The sequence below is a fragment of the Eptesicus fuscus genome, chromosome 4 (genome assembly GCF_027574615.1).
Source record: "Eptesicus fuscus isolate TK198812 chromosome 4, DD_ASM_mEF_20220401, whole genome shotgun sequence".
NCBI classification, from domain to species: domain Eukaryota; kingdom Metazoa; phylum Chordata; class Mammalia; order Chiroptera; family Vespertilionidae; genus Eptesicus; species Eptesicus fuscus.
The window spans coordinates 4,811,627-4,838,090 of NC_072476.1; the positions used below are offsets into that span (position 1 = coordinate 4,811,627).

Consider the following 26,464-nt stretch of genomic DNA (forward strand, 5'->3'; position numbering starts at 1 on the left):
CTGATTATTGTTAAAGTTGCAGACACAAGAGAACTACTTGCTGCCCAGCCCACACCAAAGCACCCACCTCTGCTATGCCACACAGGGGGTCCACAATCTCCTTCTCAACAAAGACCTCGTGCTGAGAGAGTTCAAGAGCCAGCTGATTCTCGGCATCTCCACACGTCTCCAGCATCCTCCTAAAAAACAAGACGCCCCCAGAACAAACTCGTGTTCACTGAATCAGGTACCTAGTTAGCACAGCCAGTTCTGCCCACCATATGACGGGAACACACGATGGCTGCCATGGACACCCCCGACCCATCCACTTCTACTGACCCACCAGGCCCCTGGCTCTCTTTCTCAAAGCAGTGCCTCTTACCCCAGGAGAGAGTCCTCTAGCTGTGCCGATGCCTCTTGCATGTTCTGAGCGAGAGCTGTCAGAGGGAGCTTTTTCTGGAAGGCAAAAAGTCTTTTCGTTAGCATTGAAACCCATTCTAGGTTACCTGCTTCAGATCATCATTCCCTTGTTTCTCCTCCAAACTACATAGGTAAGAGACAGCCTGGCTCTAGTCTCAAAGGTAAGAGAGGTGTGACTTAAGCTCTGTGTCAGTTTCCCGTGCCTGGACTATAGGGATGAGAATGGGGCGAGGTCCCAGGGCTGTGGCTGCCCTAAGGAGGGATTCAACACCAAGTACTCAGCACATGTTCAGTCCTCAGTAAATGGCAGCAGCCACGTTGCTGTTGCTGTACTATGATTATTATTGATCAAGTGCACACTATGTCCCAGGCACTAGACACAGAGTTACTTTGATTATCACAACAAATAAATGCAGTAAGGAGCTCTATTTAAAAAACTTTTGCTAGAACAGGCATTCTTAAACTGGCTGTTAATTTGGCTGTAATAATAAAGATGTAGCTTTAGTTATATGTCTAAAACTATCTAGCCAAATTTCCAATAAACTTTTTTTAGGGTTTTAAGCACAAAGCCACCTCTTTTCCTCAGATTTGTTTTTCAGCTGGAAATGGCCATAAGAATCATCTGATTAATGTTCTAATTGCACAGCCAAGGAAGCTGGAGGCGGGAGGTGAGATGGATTGGCCAGGCACCCGGGTGAGGGATGGCAGAGCCAGACCCCAGTGCCAGTGGCCTGAGCCCCGGGTGTGGGTTTCCCACCACTGGCTGATAGCTTATCTCAGAATCCAAGTAAAAGAGGAGTGGAAGTAACCAGTGGGGTGGCTACACCACTGCAATCTGCTCACAGAAGGTACCTCCCATGCTGCAGTGCCCACGTAACTCTGCCTCCACACTAGAAAGGGCACTCACAGCAGAACAGGCGCCCGCTCACTAGGGCACTGTGCCTTGACCTCAGCATGTCCCTCTTTCCTGCTTTCACAGGGCTCCACCCGACACGCTCACAACGTATCTGCTTGTCTCGTACAGTCTCTCTGGGAGAACGGGACCAGGGAAACAGGGCCTTTGGGGGCGTTCATAAAGAGGAGTCTGCTTATTGAGCATCACCCCAGCTCTCAGTGCCAACAGCCTGTGGCTCCCCTGCCGACCCCAAAGCCACAACAACCCTGTCTCCTGATGTGCCAACATTAGGACATTCTGCTTATTTGACATGTGAGTTCATTGATGAAGATGCGGACCACCAACATCCAACTCCTCCATGGAGAGGTGAGGCCTAGGGCTTCAGTGAAAAAGCCTCAAGTCGTGATCTATAAAAGGCATGCCAACTGCACACAGAGAAGCAATTCCAGACCAATACAACCCACAATATGAGCTCTGCCGTGTCAATGGCTCGGGCTGAGGCCACTGCCCTGTCTCCCCACAGTTCTTTCCTCTTCACATGTTGGAGCTACTGGTGGGGCTTGTGGGATTTCCTCCTGTCTCTCCTAGAACCCTAGAGACTGCTGTGACTTTTTCCATATTATATGACCTCTTCTGGTCACCCCTCTTCTATCATTTCCATGGTGACTCCTCTTCCCACATGCCGAGTGCAGACTTCCTCAGAGGCCAGTCTCGGGCACTTTTGTTTGAGATTAGGAAAGGAAGCTTAAGGCATTAGGTTTTAAAAATGAGGGCCAGGCACCCTTGCCCCTGCTCCCTGGAATATGCACATCACCTGCCATTCATTTCCCTTCTGTAAAGCTAGGACACCATCTCCTCTAGGAGGAAGCCCACCTGACTACCCCTCTCCTCCTCTGGTGCCCATTCTTGGTCCTCCCATAATACCCTGTGCATATTTTATTTAGCATGTTGCTTTATAGTCATCCATTTGTGTGTATCTCCCCCACTAGGCTGTGGGCACCTTCAGGGTGGAGGCGACCTGTTACTCATCCAGCATTTGCATGTCGTATGTCTTATTCCTTCTGTGTCTGCTTTGAGGCACAGCCCTGCTGTCACATATACTCATTAGACACAAACAAACATTTATCAAACACCCAACTGTGTGGACAATGCATACAGCATGAAGGAAAGGAAACAGAAACAATGGGACTGATAAGGGGAATCCAATCAGATTAGCAAGGGCGTAAGTCATGCTGAAAGCTTAGACCTTAACCCGCAGAGGCAGCAGCTGGTCCCTGACAGGCGCTGCTGGCACTGGGGCACCTTGAAGTGTAGAGCTATCCCTTCAGACACTGCAGATTTGGGCGTTTTGGTTCCCTACCCTCCAAATGCCAGCAGTGTACCTCAGTCCCTATGGCAACCAAAAATGTTTCTACACATTTCCAAATATCCCAGGAGTGTAGTCTGGTCCCTGTTGAGAACAACTAAATGAAGATTTTTGTGGGTTTTTTGGTCTCTTTGTTTTAAGGCAGGAGGATGACAGGATCAATCTGTACTTCAGGAAACCAACTCTGGTGATCAGATTGAAGACAGTCTGGAAAAGAGGGTGATCAGGGCAGGCAATGCCACTCCGGAGGTGCCTGTGGCAGTCCAGGTCTCGCTTTGGAACCAGGTGGCAGAGTGGGAGGGGAGGGGAGGAAATCAAACAACGTTCATAGAGAATCGCAAGATAAGCTCACTGAGCTGCTCCAGGACACGGAGGGCAAACTGAAAGGGACGTAAGATAACCCCGCAGTTTCTAGCTTGCAGAACCGGGGGACAGAATTTGGGTCAGCACAGAAGAACTGGTTATGCATGCCAGAACGACAGCGAGGGGAGGGAGCTTTCCACTTGGTTGAAAATGGTTTAGAAGTCCCTGTATACAGACATCAGTTAGAAGCCATGAGACTAGAGGAAGTGGCCCAAAGCACAAGACTGTGAGAGTGGGAAGGACAGACCTCAGGAAACAATATTAAAAGGGCAAACAGAGCAGAAGTCGTGGCAAGAGAAGGAGGGGCAGGGGCAGCCCCAGGGCACTGGGCTGATTCTGAAGAACGAGACCTGCGGCAGGCACTCCTGGGATTGTAGGTGTTTGCAAACTTCCACTCCTTGACACACACCCTCAGAATGCTTGGTGCTATGCAAGAGAGGAATGACCCAGTTGTCAAAATGCCCCAGAAATGTCTGTAGGGAATGTAAAAGAAAGTGACACAGGTCATCTGCGCACCAGCTCTTCCTTTTGAGACACCAGGTGACAAACAAAACAACCTGGCAAAAAGGTTTCTCGCCCCAGTAAGACAGCCACTGGAAGCCCCGGCCAACGTGGCTCAGTGGGTTGAACACTGTCTGGTGCACTGAGCGGTTGCCGGTTTGATTCCCAGTCAGGGCACATGCCTGGGTTGTGAGCTCGATTCCCATTAGAGGATGCGCAGAAGGCAGCCAACTGATGTTTCTCTCTCTCAAATCAATAAAAAAAGCATATTAAAAAAAAAAAGACGGCAACCACTGGAAAGAGATGCTTTCTACTCCAGGTGGACACACACAGGAGAGAGAGCCCAGGGAAGCTGCGGACAGCCAACCGGCAACTAGGAGGGGTGTCCACTAGGGGTCAAGCGGACACTGAAGGGAGAAATGAGAGAAGGAAAGACACTGGGCTTGTGGCTTCATCACTGAAATGCTAGCTAGGAAGCCAATAAACTCTACTTTCTAAGTGAATTTCAGACAAGCCTTCAGCTTTTGCCATTAAAGGATTCCTAACTGACATGTCCATTCTCTAATCAATGACAAATGGCTCAAGTCAAAAGCACTGGAGTGGGCAGGGCTTTCAGCTCAATGATTATCTTAAGCTCAAAAGAATGTTGTGGGCGGGCAGGTGTTGTGAGCATGGACGTGAGATAAGGTACAAATCTGCAGGCAAAGCGGCTGATGTTGCTTGGGGAATCCACCGGTCACAGGAGAAAGCCCCTCAAAGAGACAAGAACCGAGAGCGGAGTCGCATCTGCTACTCACGTGTCTCTTGTCGGCGTCCGTGCCATGCTGGCCCTGGAAGCATGCCGTCAGGCGCTTGTGAGAGTGGTGGCACATTGACCGCACCGCATCCAGGCGCCGTTCGATCTGGCAAACAGAGACAAACGAGCCATGTGCAGGGCTGAAGAACAAACAGCCTCTTCCTTGTGCGGCGCCTGCGTGAGGCAGTGAAGCACCCTGCAGGCAGATTTGTTGGCTCCTGGTAAAAATGCGAATGGTTCCTGTCCACTGACACCAGGTAACTGGGATGTGGGGAACTGTCCTGTGAATGACAGGATGTGTGGCATCATCTCTGGCCTCTATGCACTGGATGTCAGTAGTTGTGACAACCAAAACTGTCTCCAGAAAATGTCCAATAACCCCTCGGAGAGCAAAGTCACCTCTGGGTGAGACCCACTGACCTCCCTCATTGCACAGATCCCCGAGAGGCTGAATCTAAACCTGCCACAGAAAGAGCAGTGGCAGTGACGTCACACGCCACAACACCAGGAACGTGCCAGGTCCAACCTCCAGCGCAGACCAGGCCCGCCGCGGGAGGGAGAAGCCACAGGGCCCTCGCAGCTCTCCTGCACATGGCAATGTGGCCGGCCGCACACAGACAGCAAGCAGAAGAGACACAGCAAATGTCCACAATTTCACCTCAGGGTCCGTGTTTTCCAAACTATTCTTACTGGGCGTGGGGTGGGTTTTTGTCTTCATTTTTGAAAGAAGCCTCTAAACAGAATGGCAGCCAGTAGTAAGAAACACTGACTTAGGGGACCCCCGCATCATGATTCGCTTCCCAAAATATTACTGCTGGGATATGGCCATTTATGGCAAAGGAGCTGCTTTTTACAGGAAGGAATGCCAAAAATGTGTATTCTGATGACTCACTAAGAATGAACAGGCCCTTAGGGATGCTTTCTATTTTAAAGAAAAATCAACAAATTCAAAGCAGAATGCACTTTTACCCCAAACATTTTACCCAATGAGGAGGTTCCGTGCCTCTTTCCCTCAGGCCCTCACGCACGGAGCCGCTTTCGTCCGGAGGAAAGCCTGGTGGGTCACCAGGGCCCCGGTCTGGCAGGCACGTTTATATTTAGCAGCAAATGCCACATCAGCTTCCCCAAAGCTTACAATGGCCAGATTTTAAAACATTAGAAAATTAATACACACTCTTCACTTGCCACAAAAGCATGGGGGAAACCCCCCAAAAAACTCCATTTCATTTTGACTCCCATTTGCACTAGAACGTACAGTCAGCAGGGACAAGGCTGTGGTCTGTTCTGTCACTCCACATCCCAAGTACCTGGAGCGCTGCCTGGCACTAATGGAAGGTGCTCACTTACTATCTGTTGGAAGGACACGTATCTGTTGAGTCCCTGTGCAAGGCACTAGAAAAAGAACAGTACATGCATGGTGGTTCCCGCCTCCTGGGAATCACAGTTGCCACAGAAACAACATGTAAGCTAAATAAAAAGGCAGCCTCTTAAACAGCTCTCACGGAGATCCAAGAAAGGATGCAGGACAGCGATTTTCAACCGGTGTGCCATGGCAAGAATTTTTAAAATATGCAATACCAGGAGCCCTGACCTCTTTTCCCTTAGATCGTCAATGAAAAAAAGTGACAACAGCCATCCAGTGTTGATGAATCAAAATTATACCTATTTTTTGTCAGATGGGCAAAAAATGTTTTTGTTTTTGTTTTTTTGGTGTGCCACATGATTGTAATTAGTTTATGTGTGCCATGACATGAAAAGGCTGAAAATCGCTGACGTCGGAGGACAGAGCACGTTAAGGGAAATTTCACACCAGAAACAAAATCATCTCTGGCCTGCAACAGTGGGAACAAAACAACACATCGCCCTTCAGCAGGACCATGTGCCGGGCTCCGCGCTCCACCCCATGCTCTCCGGGGTTAACTATGAGATGGATACAGCTATTACCCGCCTTTCAGAGAACTGGAAACTGAGGCATGGGGTGGTTAAGTAAATCCCCGAGGCCACAGAGCTAGGCAGGGGCAAACCTGGAGTTCGAATCCAGGTAGCTGGGCACCAGACTCCACACCTTTAAACACTATTCTCCCTCTTTACACTGAAAAACAACAGGAATCAGGAAAACATCTGCAGCAATTATGGTGGACAAGGTTATCTGTGTCACAAAACAAGGAGTTCCTAGAAACTGGCAACCTCTTCAGGCCAGCAGATGTTTGGGCACGGGGACAGGAACAGATGGCTGCCGCCTGCGCTCCGGGGAACGGGGCCGCGGGCCCCATCTCAGGGCTTCAAGGATTAAGTGAGGTGATGTATGCCACTAAGGTGGGGTGGGCGAGAGAATACTGACATTTATGAAAATGAGTGTGGTTGAAGCTTAACTGGACCAAACAATATTTCTGAACGTCTGAAAATGAGTTAGAAATATATGACAAATAAAACAATGGGAAAATATTAAGACTATAATTCTTTAATAAATCTTTGGGGGGAGGGGGCCTTCTAATCCTTAATGAAAACTTCCAGTCCTCCAAAAAAAAAAAAAGAGAAAGAAACGAAACTGTGCTCTTAAAATATTCTACTGCAGATGGCTGTCATAATTAGGACGTTGCGGCGTGATGTGGTAGAAGCGGCATTTTTTAAAATTATGCGCCTTCCCTGCACAGGGAGTCACCAGGGAGCAGGCCTTTGGTCCTCGGGGACGCCCTGGAGCAGACGGGCAGTTTACGGAAATGAGAAGCAGGGAGGCAGGTGAGGAGGGCTCTGTCCTTCCTGAAGTGTCTGGTGTGGGTGGGATGGAGTAGGGTAGGGTGAAGTGATATGTATCAAGGGTCCAGGGCCTTCAACCCAGCCCTAAAGTTAGGGAAACCTGTTGAGAGATGGAGGGGAGTGGACCTGGCTCAGGCCCGGGGCAGCAAGCCTCTCCCTACAAAGAGGAAAGGAAGTCTGAGCTAATGACCTGAGGCCACCCTATTGCCTCACGGTGGTTCTGACACATCCAGTCGTCACTGAGACCCTAAGTCCCGCAGGGCCCAACTCAACTCAGTCGGGGAACCAGATTGTAAGAGGGTGCAAGGAGTCAAAACTCTAGGCCCTGGCTGGTTTGGCTCAGTGGATAGAGCGCCAGCTTGCAGACTGATGGGTCCTAGTTTTGATTCCGGTCAAGGGCACATGCCTGGCTTTCGGGCTCAGTCCCCAGTGGGGAGCGTGCAGGAGGCAGCCGATTGATGATTCTCTCTCATCATTGATGTTTCTATCTCTCTCCCTCTCCCTTCCTCTCTGAAATCAATAAAAATTAAAAAAACAACTCTAGGATGAGCCCTGGCCACATGTGTAGTTCAGTGGTCAGCGTGTCTGCCCGCACACCAAAGGTCAACGGCACATGCCTGGGATGCAGATTCCTGGGATGCAGATTCGATCCCCATCCCCAGGTGGAGTATGTATGGGAGACAAACAATTGATGTATCTCTCTTACATCGCTGTTTCTCTCTCTCCCCCCCCCACCCTTCCACTCTCTCTAAAAAAAAATCAATGGAAAAAATATCCTCGGGTGAGGATTAACCAAAAGCAAACAAATAAAACCCCCACACAACTCTCGGTTGAAGCCAGTGGGGCCTCTGCTGCAGCTGGCAGGGCCTCTCCCATCAAAGGCATCATCACAGCAGCAAACTCCAGCCCCTCGACCTGCCCAGGACCAGTGACCAGGCCCCCACCCCCACCCCAACACCTGGCGCTAGAAAGCAGGGCCAGCCCCATGTGAACAACACAGCATGACCAGTTTCACATCCCCTTTATCACCATGCAACAACGGCCGTTCTTTCCTGCTCCAACCATGCTAACCATGTCATTCTGCTTTAGGCTCAAAAAAACCCATAAGCTTCAGCTCTCACCTATGGGTTTTTTTTAACATGCCTTTAAACAGAATATTTTAAAAATACTTAATTTAGTTACCTGTAGCAGATCTTCACTGAGGACTTCTGTTTTCTCAGCTCTGTAGGGAAAATTAAAGTTCAGAGTTAGAGATTCAGAAATGAAAAGCAACTCAGGACAATTAATAATTATTACCCCAGAATTTAAAACAAAACAGGCAAAAATGAATGTAACAAGTGGAGAAATTCTACCAATTTTTACATCAGAGGACAACTTAAGCAAAACCTAAGTTATTGTTTTTTTTACTACAATCTAAGTGCCATTTGGACTCCTGACTCAAATAGTGATTTAAGCCAAGCTATTTAACAAACCTACCAAATTCTCTTGGAAATAAACAAGGACATTTCTAAGAGAAAGGAAAAAGTCTGTTGCGGTCCTCAACACTGGGGAGTGGCAGAGAAAGGGAAGGCAATGAACCAGGAATTCTGAGCCTTTGTATAAGATACATTGCAGAATGGAAGTGCTTATCTTGCCCAGGAACTATTGCAAGAAAAGGAAAAGCCATGAGGCCAGAAAGTGAATGGAACCCACTAAAATGACCTCAAAACATTGCTGGGCCCAGAAGAGCGCCAGCTGCCACCAGTATGGTGGTGCACACCTCCAGCCGACCCGTAAAGCCGAGATTGCCACAGAGGTCTCCAATACCCGCTGCCACAGCAGTGCCCATGGACTTGGATGGCCACGAGAGTGGCTCCCTCACCAGTTTCTGCAGGAAACCGAACTCTGATCTGACTCTAATATCTCTCAGGTCTAGAGGAGCAGGGCCTGCAGCAGGGCAAGGCCCTGGCTCCCGAGGAGGCCAACTCTCAGCTCTCTGAACAGGTCCTGCAAGCAGCAGGCCAAAATATGCCAGCCTAGAACTCACTTGGCATGCAGGGGGCCAGGAGTCAAGCCAGTTAGGAAAGTGGAGGCCAGGGCTCCAATTGGCCGATGAGCTCAAGGAACCAGCCTCAAAAAGAACTCCAGCAGTCAACTAACAAGGACAGGCCTGGCATGAGACCGCCGCAGCTTCCCGCCGTGCACCTGAGCCCCATAGCCTCTCCCTGTCTCTAGCACAGTGATGGGCAACCTTTTGAGCTTGGTGTGTCAAACTTGGCCAAAAAACTGAGCATAACTCAGGTAGTGTGTCACTTTGAGGAAAAAACTAACTCCAAGACTCTAGTCGCAAATGTTTCATCTTCAGGAGCAGCAAATGTTTCATCCTTGGCATGCGGCCACGTGTCATCAGAAATGGCTACGCGTGTCAGTGCTGACACGCGTGTCATAGGTTCGCCATCACTGCTCTAGCAAAACTCCACCAGGGACTGTGGGACTTGGACAGTGTCTTCTCTGGCCAACACCCAGGGGCCTGAGCCGGGCCCTGCACACCTTGGCAGAACCTCTGACACCTCTGCCCTCTGCGAGGGTAAGTGTACACACAGGAAACTGCCAACTCCCACAGCACACAAAGGACCCCTGAACAAGAAGGGCTAGGAGCAGCAAATACCCCCCCCCCCCCAGCCAAAAAGGCACAGATAACTTTTCACTCTCCCCAAGCTCACTACTAACAGCCTGCTCAACCTTACTGGCAACAGTTAACACATACTCTGTATGTAATATGTATTGTATACTGTATTCTTACAATAAAGACAGAGAAAGAAAATACACTTTTAGTATTTACTACTGTTTAAAAAAATCTTTAAATAAATAGGCCTGTGCAGTTCAAACCCATGTTGTTTCAGGGTCAGCTGTATTCGTAAGTTCAAAAGAAGAGATTCAGAGCAAATATGTCCTCTTATGAAATGAACTTATTTTATATATTTATTTTTAATATATTTTTATTGATTTCAGAGTAACGAAGGGAGAGGTAGAGAGAGATGGAAACATCAATGATGAGAGAGAATCACTGATTGGCTGCAGCCTGCAGACACTGGGGATGGAGCCTGCAACCGGCCATGTGCCCTGACCGGGAATCGAACTGTGACTTCCTGAGCCAGGCCGGCTAGGCTGAAATGAACTTATTTAAAACTGTAACAAAAGGAGGGAAGCGTGTGTTGCATCCCAGTGTGGGATGGCAGCAGGGCTGTGCTGGGATTCGTGCAGGACAACCACTGCATGCAACTTTTCCTAGCTCCCTGTTCAGGGGCCTCACACTGGTAATTTGAAAAGAAAAATAAAAAACAATACAAATAAGCGCAAACAATACAAATCAGAGATTTTGTGGGGTAGGAGGGGATTCAGATGTTAAAACATTTATGAGCACAGCACTGCAATAGCCACACACACAAAAAAGCCAAGTATTAACTTCAGGAAAAAACACACCAAAAAGTCCATCAGAAAGATAATCATAGTACACTAATATGCTCACCTTCAAATATTTGCTATGATAACGAATAATATATCCAAAAATTATAATGTAATTGTACTGGCAAGATAAGGGAGCAGAAGCAGAGAGGAAGGTTACACAAAAACCCTAAACCACCATTTATCATAAGAGGTCAATAAATTATACCTAAATTTGGTAACTCAGAGGGTAGCAGTTTACACATATTTATAAACATGAATGAGTAAATGCCGGAATAAAGAGCTAAAATGTGAAAGGAGTTGCCTCTTTGGTTGGGGAATCTCAACTAGGAGAGAGAGATGTGGGGGAGAACCCACTCTCCTTTGTGGTAAGCCTTTTATGGTTATTTGACTTTGTAAACTACACAGATACACAGTTCCATATTTTTAAAAATAATGTTACCTTTTCAAGTAACATGCTTGATCTGATGTTAAGTGAAGCATAACTGCTTTAAAGCACTGGCCCAGCCGCCAGCCCCCAAAAGTACAACAGAACACACACCTCAGTGTCCAAAATGCCAGGCGAACCAGCATTATTTCCCACTAACGAATTAGCACCTGGACCCTTGGCTTTAAATTCAGAGGCCTTCTACCTGAAAAGGTATCTGGAGGCTGAAAAACATATGAAAATGTGTGCACGCTGTTCAACAATAAATGTGCACTACGTCTCCCGCCTTTGTGAACACTGTATACTGCATTGATAAAATTAATTTTAGAAAGATTTTCAATGCATCTTCTTAACCAGATTTTAGGGTTTACTGAAATAATCAAAATTACCTATAATCAGGAGAGATTACTTTTTCTCCCAGCTTCACTGAGGTATAACTGACAAACAAAACTATAGCTATTTAAAGTATACAATGTCATGATTTGATTTACACTGTGAAATGATTATCACAAACTCGTCTATTACCTCCTACAGTTACCCTTTTGGTTACAGTTGTAAGAATGCTTAGTAAACTTCCAGTATATAACACACTATTATGAGCTGTGGTCACCGTGCTGTACATTAGATCCCAGAACTTATTCATCTTACAACTGAAGGTTTGTATCCTTTGGCCAACATCTCCCCGTTTCCCCCACTTCCTAGCTCCTGGCAACTACGACTGTACTCTCTGTTTCAATGAATTCATTTTTATTGTTATTCCACATATAAGTGAGATCATACAGTTTGTGTCTGTGTCTGGCTTATTTCACTTGTATAATGTCCTCCAGGTTCACCATGTTGTTGCAAATTATAGGATTCCTTCTTTCTCATGGCTGAGTAATATTCCAGTATGTGTGCGCGTAGCATCTTTGTCCTTTCACACAATGGTAGGTCATTTTCACATCTTGGCTATTGTGAATAATGCTGCATTGAAGATAAAAATGCAGATGTTTGAGATACTGATTTTGTTTCCTTCAGATATATACCCAGAACTGAGATTGCTGGACCATAAATAAGGTAGTTCTATTTTTAATTTTTTGAGGAGCCTCCATACTGTTTTCCCAGGTAGTTGTACCAATTGACACCAACAGTGTAAAAGTGCTCTAATTTCTCCATATTCTAACATTTGTTATTTCTTGTCTTTCTGATAACAGACATCCTAACAGGTATGAGGTGATATCTCACTGTGGTTTTTCAGATACCTGTTAGCCATTTACATATCTTTTTTTGAAAAATGTCTGCAATCATGCCCGCTTTGGAAAAATGTCCACAATCATGCCCCGCATAATGGTCAACAACAGACAGCACACACATCAGTAGTCCCATAAGATTATAATGAAGCTGAAAATTCCCATTGCCTGCTGATGCTGTACCATCATGATGCTGTAGCCATTGCAATGTAGTTGCATAAAGGTTGCAAAAATCAACAAGGCTGTGGTTGAGATGGCAATAACTTAAACCTGGGTGTGGAAGAGGGTGACACAGAAGAGCTCAGAGGGGTGGTTCCTGAGGAACTGACTAATGAGTTGTTGGAACTGAACAGGAATACAACTGAAGAGGAGGTAAGAGAAAAGGAAACTGCAGAAGAAAAAGAACCCCAAGAAAATTCATAGGGAAGGGTTCGGTTCAGCAGATGTTTTTGCAGACCTCAACAAGCTCTTCAAAATGTTTTAAAAACATGGACCTCAACACTGAAAGGTTTTCATTAATAGAGAGGGAATGTTGCCCTAACCCTGTGGTAGGCAAACTGCGGCTCGCGAGCCACATGCGGCTCTTTGGCCCCTTGAGTGTGGCTCTTCCACAAAATACCATGGCCTAGGCGAGTCTATTTTGAAGAAGTGGCGTTAGAAGAAGTTTAAGTTTAAAAAATTTGGCTCTCAAAAGAAATTTCAATCGTTGTACTGTTGATATTTGGCTCTCTTGACTAATGAGTTTGCCAACCACTGCCCTAACTGGTTTGGCTCAGTGGATAGAGCGTCGGCCTGTGGACTACTCAAGAGTCTCAGGTTTGATACCGGTCAAGGGCATGTACCTTGGTTGCGGGCACATCCCCAGTAGGGAGTGTGCAGGAGGCAGCTGATCGATGTTTCTCTCTCATCGATGTTTCTAACTCTCTATCCTTCTCCCTTCCTCTCTGTAAAAAATCAATAAAATGTATTTTTTTTTAAATAGCGAGGGAATGTTAATGGTACATTATCTTCTAACAAGCAAATCTATGATGAAAAAAAAAGAAACAAACCAAGCAAAGCACCGTGGACCTACTTCTGGAAAGTGACACTGCCTGGCAGAGCCAGGGGCAGGTGCTTTGGGAGGTATTCCAGAAGAAGGCATCGTTATCATAGAAGATGACAGCTCCATGCATTACCACACTGAAGACTTCCAGTGGGCAAGAAGTGGAGGTGGAAGAGGTGATCCTGGCCCTGTGTAAGCCTAAGCTAATGTGTGCGTTTGTGTCTTCGGGGTTTTTTTTGTTGTTGTTGTTTTAAAATATATTTTTATTGATTTCAGAGAGGAAGGGAGAGGTAGAGAGAGATAGAAACATCAATGATAATAGAGAATCATTGATTGACTGCCTCCTACACGCCCCCCCACTGGGGATGGAGACCGAAAGCTAGGCATGTGCTCTGACTGGGAATCAAACCGTGATCTCCAGGTTCATAGGTCGATGCTTAGCCACTGAGCCACGCTGGCCTAACAGTGTCACATCCATTACATCATTGCCAAGACCAATTTCAAAAGGCTTCCCTGTTTTCTTCTAGGAGTTTTAGGGTTTCAGGTCTTACATTTTACTCTTTAATCCATTTTGAGTTAATTTTTGTGAGTGGTATAAGGTAGGAGTTCAGTTTCATTCTTTTGCATGAAGGTATCTGTTTTTCCAGCACCATTTTATTGAAGAGACCGTCCTTTCCCCTATTGCATATTCGTGGTGCCCTTGTCAATAACTGACCATATATGTGTGGTTCTATTCTGTCCCATTGGTCTGTATGTCTGTCCTTATCCCAGTGCTGTACTGATTACTACAGCTTCATAGTATAGTGTGAAGTCAGGAAGTGCGATGCCTTGTCCTTCTTGCTCAGGATTGCTTTGGCTCTTTAGTGTCTTTTGTGCTTCCATATGAATTTTAAGATCATTTTTCTATTTCTGTGAAATATGCCATTGGAATTCAATATAAATGGACTACATATATTGACCCATAAATCACTTTGAGTAGCATGGACATTTTAACAATATTAATTCTTCCAATTCATGAATATGAGACATCTAGGAGAGATTACTTTTAAGTGAGAAATTGTGATTCCAGAATGTAATATACGAATCGGGGTGGTTCCCTCCCTCAAAGATTTCCCCATTGGCCTGTCCAACTTCACCTTCACTTTAGAGAACCACCACCATCCCACCTCACCCAGTATATGGCCCAATGACCTGATCCTCCTCATTACTGTCCTGGTCCGAGGCTCAACCCTTTCATGCTGAACTGGGTGTCCGTTCACCTTTACCAGAGACATGGAACTCTTACCTAAGGAAAGCCCACAGATTATTCAGAATACTGGCCCACGTGCTCAACCAAAAAGCATGTACATTAGCCAAAGGAATTTGGTTTTTGCTGAGATGTGTTATCTTTGATGTTTTTTTTTAATTCATTAGTAAAGCAAGGGAGAACAATATGTTGAATTTGTCAAGGCATCTAAAGACCAAAACAATAAAGTGGTAGTCAAAGTTATCCAACCAAAAAATAATGCTTTCGCCTGGTCAGCATGGCTCAGAGGTTGAGTAAAGATCTACGAACCAGGAAGTCGCGGTTCGATTCCCGGTCAGGGTACATGCCGGGCTTGTGGGCCTGCGGGTTCGATCCCCAGCGTGGGGTGTGCAGGAGGCAGGCGATCAATGATTTTCTCTCATCACTGATGTTTCTATCTGTATTTCCCTCTACCATCCTCTCTGAAATCAATAAAAATATATTTAAAAAATAATAATAATGCTTGCTACATAGGTTTTAAAGCAGACATTTCACTCACTGACCTAAACATTTTATACTGGGTTTTTCTGCTTTGTCAGAGCCTTCTTTGTGTCCACTGTTCTGTGCTTGGAAACACTCCACTTGAATGTTTCCTGTCTGTAACTGGAAAAACAATACAAGCAGGAAGGCAGGTCCTGCTCACCATTTTACTCGGGGTTTTGTTTTTTCCTATGCAAGTCACTGGGCAATTTCACTCGTCATTCAATCGAGGCTTAGGTCAGGCAGGATTTTTCATGTATTTATCACTTGTTGGTAAAGCCTAAGATTTCTCCTCATAATTCTCAAAGCCTAAAAGCAGTGCTGTGCTGGCCTTAATATGTTCGCCTTTCCCTGGACTGGCTGTGGTAACGTCCCCCTGCAGTCTTCTTTAACAGGATGTGACTCTCGGCCCACTCACCTGACCGGGAGAAAACAGGAACATTCCCAGTCTGAAGCAGTCCATCAGAAAATGCTTCAACTAGAAGACAGGGTCAAAGGAAAATTCCAAACGGGCCTGACAATTTGCATATCAATCTATAGACTAATTTCTAGAGGAGTTTCTGCCACCACTACGCTCAAATGCCAAACGCCACTATTATGAACCATCACTGCTTCTCACTATGCATTCAGAACACACACAATTCCATAAAGCAGGGATTCTGGGAGCCCAGGGAACAGATGCTCAAGGCCACACCTTCTCACGCTGTGATCTTCTGAGCAGAGCGTCACTGACCTCCGCCCCACTAGTGGAGGAGTGAGGGCTAAGGTGGGCGTGGCCCCCCCAGAACCTTAGCTTAGCAACTGCCTGACACACAATATATACTTAATAAACATCAAATGAGTAAATAAAAAAGTAGATGACTGTCACACTGATATAATAAGGTTTGAAAATATTCTAGATTTCAAAACATGTAGCAAGGAGAAAGTTCAATAACACTAGGCAGGAAAGCAGCCTGGTGTTAACCTCGCTGGCAGGCAGGCCTGGTAGGTGAGGCCAGTCTGGAAGTGGAGTTTCTCTTCCTAGACATTCTGCCTCATGTTCGAAAAGCAGCTGCCAAAATGAGTGGGGGTGGCTGACTCTGACAATAAGAGTCCAAATGTGGAGGCACAGCCCAGTGCTGGTGACAGAGAAATCAGAAATTATGTCTGTCCTCCACCTCCCCATTTTTGTCCCCCCATGAGTCCCCTAAATGCTGAAATATTACAATGATTGTTTTCCCTCTGATCCCTACTTATAAACAGATTTCAGGACAAGATCTGAATAAATACCACTGTCTATGCCAGGCATTAGCAAGACCAAACAATAAGCATTTCAGGCTTGCAGCCACACGGTCTTCTGCCACAGTACTCAGCTCCACTGTTGTAGCCTGACAGCCACAGACACAAGTAAATAAATGAACCTGGTGGTGTCCCAATACACTTTATTTAGGGGCATGGACATTTGAATTCACACAATTATCCTAAGTCATTAAAAATTATTCTTCTTTTGATTTCCCCCAACCATTTAAGAATGCAAACACCACTCTGAACCACTGCAGCCAGATTTGCCAAAGACCACAGTGTGCCAACCTCTGATCTGGGTACAAGTGGAGCGTGGTTCCCACTGGACGCCATTCCTTTCAACACTTCCCAACTCTCACGTTGAAAGGGGATTTCTGCCCTGGCCGGCTTGGCTCAGTGGATAGAGCGTCGGCCTGCGGACTGAAGGGTCTCAGGTTCGATTCCGGCCAAGGGCACATGCCCAGGTTGTGGGCTCGATCCCCAGTGTGGGGCGTGCGGGAGGCAGCCGATCAATGATTGTCTATCATCATTTATGTTTCTATATCTCTCTCCTTCTCCCTTCCTCTCTGAAATCAATAAAGAAGTATATTTAAAAAAAAAAAAAGAAAAGAAAAGAAAGGGGATTTCCGCGCTGTCCCAACCTGTTTCAGAAGTTGAGAGGCACTGGCTTTTCTAGACGCCACAAAATTGCTCCTTGTTAATCCTTACAGCCACCCTGGGGCCTTAGGACAGCTCGTCTACCTACCACCCAGCATACTCTCCACCCAGGAGGGCAAACCTGGCCAACAGAACAAGCATCCCCACTCCCCAGATCACCGCACTGTATGCTGTGGGTTACAAATCCACAGATCAGAGTTCTGTTGTCTTTTTTACTTACGCATTCACTTTGACACACCAATTAATACTTTAAGAAAGAAATGGGACATGGAGAGAAAGTTTAACAAACTGATTTTAAATTCTGGCTACCTGAAAATATCTAGCTGCATCTTTTAGGAGTAACATAAATTCTAGCCAATCTACAGAGGCACCTCAATATGACATAGGTCAACAGCACACGATCTCTCCACGCAGTGAAATTACCGTGGCCAGACCCACAGCCAACCAGTGCACTTCATGCTGCTGGGAGCCAGACTATGTAGCACTGTCACCTCCTGCTACAGGTGTTCACAAACCCACTTGAGCCCTGGCGCCCAGTGGGAAGGCACACATTGCATTTCACAGTGAGCCAGGGTGGCTTTTTCCTGTTTTATCTCAGTAGATTAGCTGTCTTCAATTTCTGGGAAGGAACCTGAAATCCACAGAACTGGATTTTAAAAATAAAGGATCCTCTGACAATAAATGAAGCAATTTGTTACATATTCCACAAAGCAGTTTTAAAAGTCTTAAAAGAGTTTGAAGAACTCTAATGAGATAATATGGGAAAAGAAAAAAATTACCCCATGCATAACACTGAAAAAGAAGGGGGGAGTATTTATCAGACGGGAAAATGGTCCAATAGAAAATATTTTGGTAACATGGGCAAAATACATCTAATAGTTCTATACTCTGAATTATTTCCTTAAATGATGGAATTGTGCCCACATATTGACAGCTTCTCTAAGGTAACAATTATTTTTTATTTTAAACAACAATAACAAAACTCTTATCAACCTACCTGACTGTCCATAGTATTACCTGAACTCCAACCAATGCCGAGGATGACCTGCTGCGTGTCAGAATGAATGGAACTGAGTGTCTACAAGCGTAAGCGTATCCCTGCGGCTTCCTGTTCGGTCAGTCGGTTTGCCCCCAGCACAAGAAACGGAGCCTATTTGCTAGTCCTGCTGTAACCACGTGTTGTCTCCAAGCTCCACCAATAAGCGATTCCTGCTTATGGCAAGTCAGAAGGAAACTTCGAGGCCACCAGCACACTGTGGGACTGCCCTCAATGGTCTCTCAAGGACCTTCCAAGTCCCTCTCTACTGACCCTTCTCTAGTCATGCTTAGTACCTGCCTGGATCTGGAGGCAGCTGAGTTTGAGATTTCAAAATTTATTTAAGCAAGCAAAAATAGGTAAGAAATATTTTACAAAGTATCACAATGAGGACAGTAGACACGGAGCTAAGACCTGGGAGCACATGGAGGAGGGCCATTTGCTGCCATGACAGTGCAAGAGGCCCGGAGGAGCTGAAAAGCCGCACAAGAAAATCCAAAGAGAAAGTGCCAAAGGCAAGGCTACTGGACACCAGGGGCTCAGCTCTGGCTGCGCAGGGAGGCGCTCTGCATCTTCAGACAGGCTGTGCGGGCTCTCTTCCAACACTTCTTCCTAAGTCACATCTCAAAATAGTTGTTTAGAGAACCAAGATGGCAGCATAGGTGAACACCTGTACTTGCTGCCTCTCACAACCACATCAAAACTACAACTAAAAGACAAAACAACTATCATCCAGATCCGCGGGAAAGCTGGCTGAGTGGAAGTTCTACAACTAGAAGGAAAGAAAAAAGCGCACTGAGACGGGTAGAAGGTGCAGAGGTGCAGAGGTGAGTCACAGAAGGGGCTGGCAATGGGTGCACTGTTGTTGTTTTTTTCAATCGGGAGGGAGATACAAACTCCCGATTGCTCTGAACTCCAGTTCCGGGCGAGACTCTGGGGACCCAAACTCATACGAAGAGAAACTGGACTGTCTGGCATCGGGCCGGAACGCGAGGGCGGCTTTCTCTCAGAGGTGCTTGCAGCGAACATTGTTCCTGCGCGGGGGCACCGGACGCAGAGACGAGGGGACCTTTCTGGTACAGAGCTGACTGGCAGCCACTGCTGTTTGCTCTGCCCTGGTGATTCCCAGAGACCCCGCCCCACCCAAGCTGTGTGCAGAGGCTTTTGCATATGAATGGCCTGTCCTTTCTCAGCTTAAAACCTGTCAAACTGCAGCTGGGTCAGAGAGCCCCAAAGCTTCCAAAAGAAGGCAAAAGGCCCGGCAGCAGCAGCCTGTCTTGCTTCACAGCTGGGCCTCCTCTGGGTACTTACAAACCCCATACAAAGAGGAGGAATCTGCAGATCTCTCTGTAGCCCCAGCTGGGTGGCCTCAGGCAGTGGCTGACTTTGCACCTCCTTGGAGATCCAAGAGCCAGTGCACCCAGTAGTCATTGTGAGACCATACCGGATTACAACGCTTCACATTCATAAGCAACACACTCAAGGGGCAGTCTCAGTGAGCACCAAAGCCCCACTGAAGCAAGCCCTGCCCCATAAGGGTGTCTCCTGCACAGCAGTCCTTCCATTGTAGACACAGCTGGTCCTCACAGACAATTGGCCTGAAGGTCAATTCCTCCCAGTGATACCAACAGCAATCAAGGCTTAACTACAACAAGACTGTGCACACAGCCCACAAAGGGGTGCACCAAGAGTGTCCACCTCAGGTGATTGGGGAGGCTGAGATGCTGGGCCCTATAGGACACCTAGCACACAAAGCCACTCTAACAACTCAGGGAAGCAGCCAAAGAAACATGTCATGAATGAAAAAAATGGAGGAAAGCAAACTACTGGATATAGAGTTCAAAACCACAGTTATAAGGTTACTCAAGAATCTTCTAAAAACCCCTGTAGAAGTAGCAACTGAGGAACTTAGTGAGACCTTCAAGGATCTTAGTGAGAATGCCAAAAAAATGGAAAGGACCAGTCAGAAATTAAGCATACACTGACTGAAATAAATAATATACAGAGATCCAACAGCAGACTAGAGGATCCCAAGAACCAATTCAAAGATTTGAAATATGAGGAAGCAAAAAACACCCAACTGGAAGAGCAAAAAGAAAAAAGAATCCAAAAATATGAAGATAGTGTAAGGAGCCTCTGGGACAACTTCAAGCATACAAACATCCGAATTATGGGGGTGCCAGAAGAAGAGAGAGAGCAAGATATTGAAAACCTATTTGAAGAAATAATGACAGAAAACTTCCCCCACCTGGTGAAAGAAATACTTACAAGTCCAGGAAGCGCAGAGAACCCCAAACAAGAGGAATCCAAAGAGGACCACAACAAGACACATCATAATTAAAATGCCAAGGGCAAAAGACAAAGAGAGAATATTAAAAGCAGCAAGAGAAAAACAGTTAGTTACCTACAAGGGAGTACCCATATGACTGTCAGCTGATTTCTCAACAGAAACTATGCAGGCCAGAAGGTAGTGGCAAGAAATATTCAAAGTGAGGAATAGCAAGAACCTACAACCAAGATTACTCTACCCAGCAAAGCTATCATTTAGAATTGAAGGTCAGATAAAGAGCTTCACAGATAAGAAAAAGCTAACGGAGTTCATCACCACCAAACCAGGATTATATGAAATGCTGAAGGTTATTCTTTAAGAAGAGGAAGAAGAAGAAAAAGGTAAAGGTAAAAAATTATGAACAACAAGTGACAACAACTACATATCTATCAACAAGTGAATCTAAAAATCAAATGAATAAAAAATCTGATGAACAGAATAAACTGGTGAATGTAATAGAATCAGGGGCATGGAAAGGGAGCGGGCAATTCTCAGGGGGAAGAGGGTGTGGGGGATGCAGGAAGAGATTGGACAAAAATCTTACACTTATGGACGAGGACATGGGGGGGGGTGAGGGCATGGGAGTGGATGGGAACCAGGTGGAGGGGAGCTATAGGGGCAGGGGAAGAGGAACATCTGTAATCATCTGAACAATAAAGATTTTTTAAACAGTTGTTTAACACGTTAAGCGCCCAGCCTGTTTTGTCTTCCAGATGGAAAGTATAGTGTGAGCCACCGGTGACTGACTGGGCGCTCAACGTGTTAAAAAAATGACTACTACCTGGACTCCCACCCAGAATGACTGAATAGAAACCTCTGGGGGCAGGGCCTGGCTTTTTAAAAGCTCCCCATTCCACTCCAAAGTGCAGTGCCCACTGGGAACCCGCACAATGGAAGGCCAGAATACTGAGGGCTGCCAGGTGGCAGAGTCACTACCAGGACAGGGTAGAAAGAGGGCCCAGCAGTAAGTGGTGGGCAGCAGCAGACGGTCTGCCGGGTTCCTGTAGAACAGGCCACCAACACCCTTTTCTACTCAAGACCGCCTGGAATGTGTCTCATGTGCATGATTCACGGTTGTCTTGCCTTCGCAGGCAGAGGAAGCTGAGTGATAAGAAGCTGATAGATTCCAGATTCTAAGTTTCATCTTTAGCAAAGACTGAGGAGACTCTGCAGTGGGAGCTAGGGTTAGGCTCTGGAGTTAGACAGACCGGGCCTGAGTCCAGTGTTGTCGCTTGGTGAACTATAAAGGTGAGTCTGACTCCTCCACTGTAAAATGGAATGATCCTACTGTAAACCAGAAGTGATGATCGTGCCACCACAAAGTGGCTGTTTAGAACCAATAGTTATCTCATTTACCCCATTTATCTTGTTAAATTGGTCCCTGGTACTCAGTGAGGGTTCATGGACATTAGCTATTCTGAGAATGACAACAAATAATCAGCATCAGATAAATCCCAAGCAGCAAGTCTTATCTCAGAATGGCCTTTCCGTAGGTATTAAGCAGTTCTAGCTTCTTCTGCAAGAAGTTATGGTAGAGCCAAGGTCACAAAGACAAGAGGCGTGTCAAACTTAGAGCAGGAGCAAGGCAGGCAGCTCACTTAAAACAAAGGGCTGGTTGTGATAACGCTGTGTGGGCTGGAGGCCACCAAAGACACAGGCACACAATACACAGAAACTCAGAGAGCGAATATGTGGTGAGCTGACAAAACCCTGCATCAAAGGATCAATGTGTCCCGCGGCTGTGTTCGCACTGCCGGTGAGGAGGCTTAAAAATGCCAGTGCTGGGGGTGCTCAGGTGTGCTCAGAGAGGGAGGGCCTACCATCTCAGGATGGACCTGCTATAATATACTTAAATCTCTGTTGGAAGCCGCCCATTGCCTTCACTGGCAGAGAGGTGTGGACAAGGAACCCGGAAGGCTGGTCAACCTTGAAGCTCAGAAAGGTCAGAGCCAACCACCCACTGTCTAGTTGAGACAATGGTAGCTAAAGCAACTTCCACCTTTTAGTTTTATGTAAATTCTTGCTGATTGGCCCTAACCGGTTTGGTTCAGTGGATAGAGCGCCGACCTTCGGACTGAAGGGCCCCAGGTTCGATTCCGGTCAAGGGCATGTACCTTGGTTGCGGGCACGTCCCCAGTGGGGGGTGTGCAAGAGGCAGCTGATTGATGTTTCTCTCTCATCGATGTTTCTAACTCTCTATCCCCCTCCCTTCCTCTCTGTAAAAATCAATAAAAATGTATTAAAAAAAAAATCCTTGCTGATTGGCTATTATTGGAATTGCCGGCCTAAGGGCTATGGGTGTATCCCAAAACCTGAATAAAAGGGAGAGCAAGGCCAGAGCGGGGTGGAGTCCTTCCCCTTGAGTTGGGCTCCCGCCTGGCCCCAATATTCCCAAATTAATATTTTCTAGTCTCTTTCATTTCCGTGCGGCCTCCTCCAGAGCCCGAACCCTGAACCTGAACCCTGAACCACGCGGGACGTGGGGGGGACACGCACCAACTGGTGCCCAACCTGGGGTACTCGCAACTGGCAGCCCAACGTGGGGCACTCGCAGATCTCCACTCACTCAGCCAGTACTGGGGAGCTCTCACTGAATGTCAAGAACTGGGGAAGAAGAAAAGGAGAGAAATGAGCCACAGTCCCAGCCTTGGGGAGCTGATGGAAACACAGGGATGTAAACAACCAACTTCTTCAGAGAGCTGGGAGCAGAGACAAGGGCCATGCACTGTGTGGCCAGGAACAGCTTCACAGGGAAGCAGTCCGAGCAGATCTCAGAGCAGACAGACACACCCAAAGAACACAAGGCAGGGAATTTGGAGGGCGTCCTACACTGGGGAACAGAATAGGGGGTGTGGGACTGGCTGAAAGAAAGGCACTGCCTGCTAAGGACTAGGAGGCAATGCGGGGGGCATTGACAGTTTCTCCACAATGGAGTAACAAACCTAAAACTCAGACCTGAACTTCAGAATGGCAGTTCTGGTAGCAGAGTCAGAATGGAGGCAGCGAGAATATGCAGGGGCAGAAGAGTAGGGGGTGCTCTGCAGCTATCCATGGGACAGTAAGAACAGACTCACAACCTGGTCCTGGCCAATAAGGACTTACCACTATTGTAACAGAAATAGTGTGGCTAAAGCACTGGCTATAAACTATCAACTTAAAAAACATTTTTGAAAGTTCAAAAAATTCATAAAATAAGGAGCTCTCTCTGGTCAAAAGATAAATCATAAAAAGAAATTTAAGTAGTACTTTGCATTTGTACATACTTCTTTTATGAAAGTACTTTCACATATTTTATTTTGTACTCTTATGGGGCAACTGTTATTACCCCTATTTCATGGGAGTGGAAATTGAGGCAGGCATCCATTAAATAAAATACATACAGCCCTGGTTGCTGTTGCTCAGTGGTTAGAGCATCAGTTCGAGTACTGAAGGCTCACGGGTTTGATTCCCAGTCAAGGGTACATACCTGGGTTGTGGGTTCGCTCCCTACCCCTAGTCAGGGTATGTGCAAGAGACAACCAGTCGATATGTCTCTCTCACATTGAGGTTTCGCTCTTTCTCCCTCTCTCCCTTCTACTCTCTCTGAAAAGCAATGGAAAAAATATCCTCTAGTGAAGATTTAACAAACACAGACACACACACACACACACACACACACAGACACACACACACAGTCTTTGGGACCTCAGAATGAGAACAATTTCAAGATCAATGACCAAGCCTGAGTCTTTCTTAATTAATTTTCATGCTAGATGCTGGTCCTAGCTCAACTACAAACTAATCTTATGATCTAAAAATAAAAATAGCTGGGCCTTTCAGCACCTCACTTTTATATTTGAATCAACAATCTCACACAACTTTTAAAAGACCACAATAAGACAGCAAACAAAAGAATATTTTAAAACCTTCCAAACTGTGTTTTGCAAATTAGGATTGTATTTCTGTAAACAACGATAAACATTACCTATTCTGTTTTTTAAATATACTAGAGGCCCGGTGCACGAAATTCATGCACGGGGATGGGGTGGGGAAGAGGTGTCCATCAGCTCAGCCTGCACCCTCTCCAACCTGGGATCCCTCTCCCAATCAGGACTGCTGGCTCCCAACCACTTGCCTGTCTGCCTGCCTGCCTGATTGCCCCTAACGGTTAGGGCCTAACTGCTTCTACCTGCCAGCCTGATCATCCCCTAACCAATCCCCTGCCAGCCTGATCGACGCCTAACTGCTCCCCTGCCAGCCCAATTGCCCCTAACTGCCCTCCCTGCTGGCCTGGTCACCCCTAACTGCCCTCCCCTGCTGGCCTGGTTACCCCTAACTGTCCTCCCCTGCAGGCCTGGTCCCTCCCAACTGCCCTCCCCTGCTGGCCTGATTGCCCACAACTGCCCTCCCCTGCTGGCCATCTTGTGGCAGCCATCTTGTGTCCACATGGAGGGGGGCATCTTGTGTGTTGGAGTGATGGTCAATTTGCATATTATCTCTTTATTATATAGGGTTTTTATTTATTTCAGAGAGGCAGGGAGAAGAAGAGATAGAAACACCAATAATGAGAATCATCAATGGGTTGCCTCCTGCACACCCCCTACTGGGGATCAAGTTCGCAACCCGGGGAATGTGCTCTTGACCAGGAATCAAACCTTGACCTCCTGGTTCATAGGTTGACACTCAACCACTGAGGAGCATTACCTATTCTTAAAAAAGCATGTAATGCTGAGAAATTGGGTAAGTGTGGACCCTTGGTTTCTACAAGGAATACACGTCACAGACGTAGCCCAGAAAGTTCTATGATTAGAGTGATACACCAAATTAAGGGAAAACTGGGGTGAGGCTGCTTTCAGGGATGCTGGGTGGACTCTGGGCGGAGAACACCATAAATCTTCACTTGCCCTTTTTTAAAGGTCAAAGAAAAGAGTGTTCCAACACCACAGCTTGGTGGCTGAGGACGCTGCAGATGACTCAAAATAGAAAATTAACCTTTTTTAAACGAGGCTTTGACTCAAAAGTACATCGAGAGGAATGAAATAACAGTGCAGCCGCGCAGCCCATCACCCGGCTCAACCTCAGGCTGCTCTCAGGCATGCTTCACCGCTAACCTTTCACTCGGTTAGTCAGTCATTAAAGAAACACGTGTGGGTTCCCTTCCATGAGCCATCACAAGTAAGAGATGTGGCCCTGTGCAGACAGAGCTCGAGGGCTGTCGAGGAAAATAAGGGCTCACACTCGCTGCAGTGAGAGCTCGGACAGGATCGCCAGGGCCCTCTGGGAGGAGTGGGGTGGCGTCACCAGCATCCCAGCTAACATTTACCAAGCTCATACTATGTGGTTGACACTGTTCTAGGTGTTTTGTAAGGATAAATTCCTTTAAAGTTCACAATAACTCCATGGGGTGTGTATTATCGTCTCCACATTACAGATGAGAAAATCGAGGCACAGAGAAGTTTAGTGACATGCCCGAGGTTTCACAGCTAGGCTCTGAATCTGAGCAAGTTTGCTCCAGAGATCCTGTTAACGTCTATGTTCAGGTGCTTTATACATATTAACTCATTTAATCCTGAAGATAATCAGGAGAACAACAGTATTATTACACCCACTTTAGAGATGAGAAACCTAGGCATAAAGAAGTTAATTAACTTGCCAAAGGTTACAGAGATGTCAGGAGGGCATCAGTGCAGATGCAGGATACCAGAAAGGTTCTCTGAAACTGGTGATGGCTTTTGAGACCTAAGAGATAAGGTGAAGTTAGAAGCGTGCAGGTTGGCTAGCAGGAGGGTGCATTAAGGCAGTGAGGGAGGGTGAAGGTGAGGGAGAGCAGCAGAAGAATGGACACAGGTGATCTGCCAGGGGGAGAACTCTTGCCCCTCACCCCACCCCAGCTCAGGTGCATGGGCCTGCTGAAGTCTGCGAGCAAAGTAAGGGAACTGAGGGCAAACCGGCAGCACTCTGCCCCTTACCATGGGCACCAGGCAGTGGTCCTCAACCACAGGGAGTGGCAGGGGGCTGAGAAAAGCTCTCCTGATGCAGTCACAAGCCCTACTGCAAAGTGTGAGGGTAAGGCACAGAGAACTGAGATAAACACACCTGCCAGAGAGAAAGTTTTCATCTTGCCTCAAAGAAACTGAAGCCTGTGGTGAACTGAAGGTACCAAAAGTAACCATGCAACAACATGCTTGGGCTAGATGG

General features: G+C 46.6%; 1 protein-coding gene across 6 annotated transcripts in view; it reads right to left on the bottom strand.

Annotated features, from left to right (window-relative positions):
* The window catches only part of ARHGAP17 (Rho GTPase activating protein 17), a 90,765-nt gene that overhangs the window by 42,609 nt on the left and 21,692 nt on the right, over positions 1–26,464 (bottom strand). For all 6 annotated transcript variants that reach the window (XR_003612930.2, XR_008555739.1, XM_008152769.3 and 3 more), the window contains exons 2-5: positions 8,260–8,299; positions 4,322–4,426; positions 362–435; positions 68–179 (exon numbers count right to left, since the gene is read on the bottom strand). Coding sequence is in view for 4 of the 6 variants with exons in the window: in XM_008152769.3 (XP_008150991.2) it covers positions 68–179; positions 362–435; positions 4,322–4,426; positions 8,260–8,299 (331 nt within the window). In the remaining 2 variants the exon portion in view is untranslated. The remainder of the gene's footprint in view (positions 1–67; positions 180–361; positions 436–4,321; positions 4,427–8,259; positions 8,300–26,464) is intronic.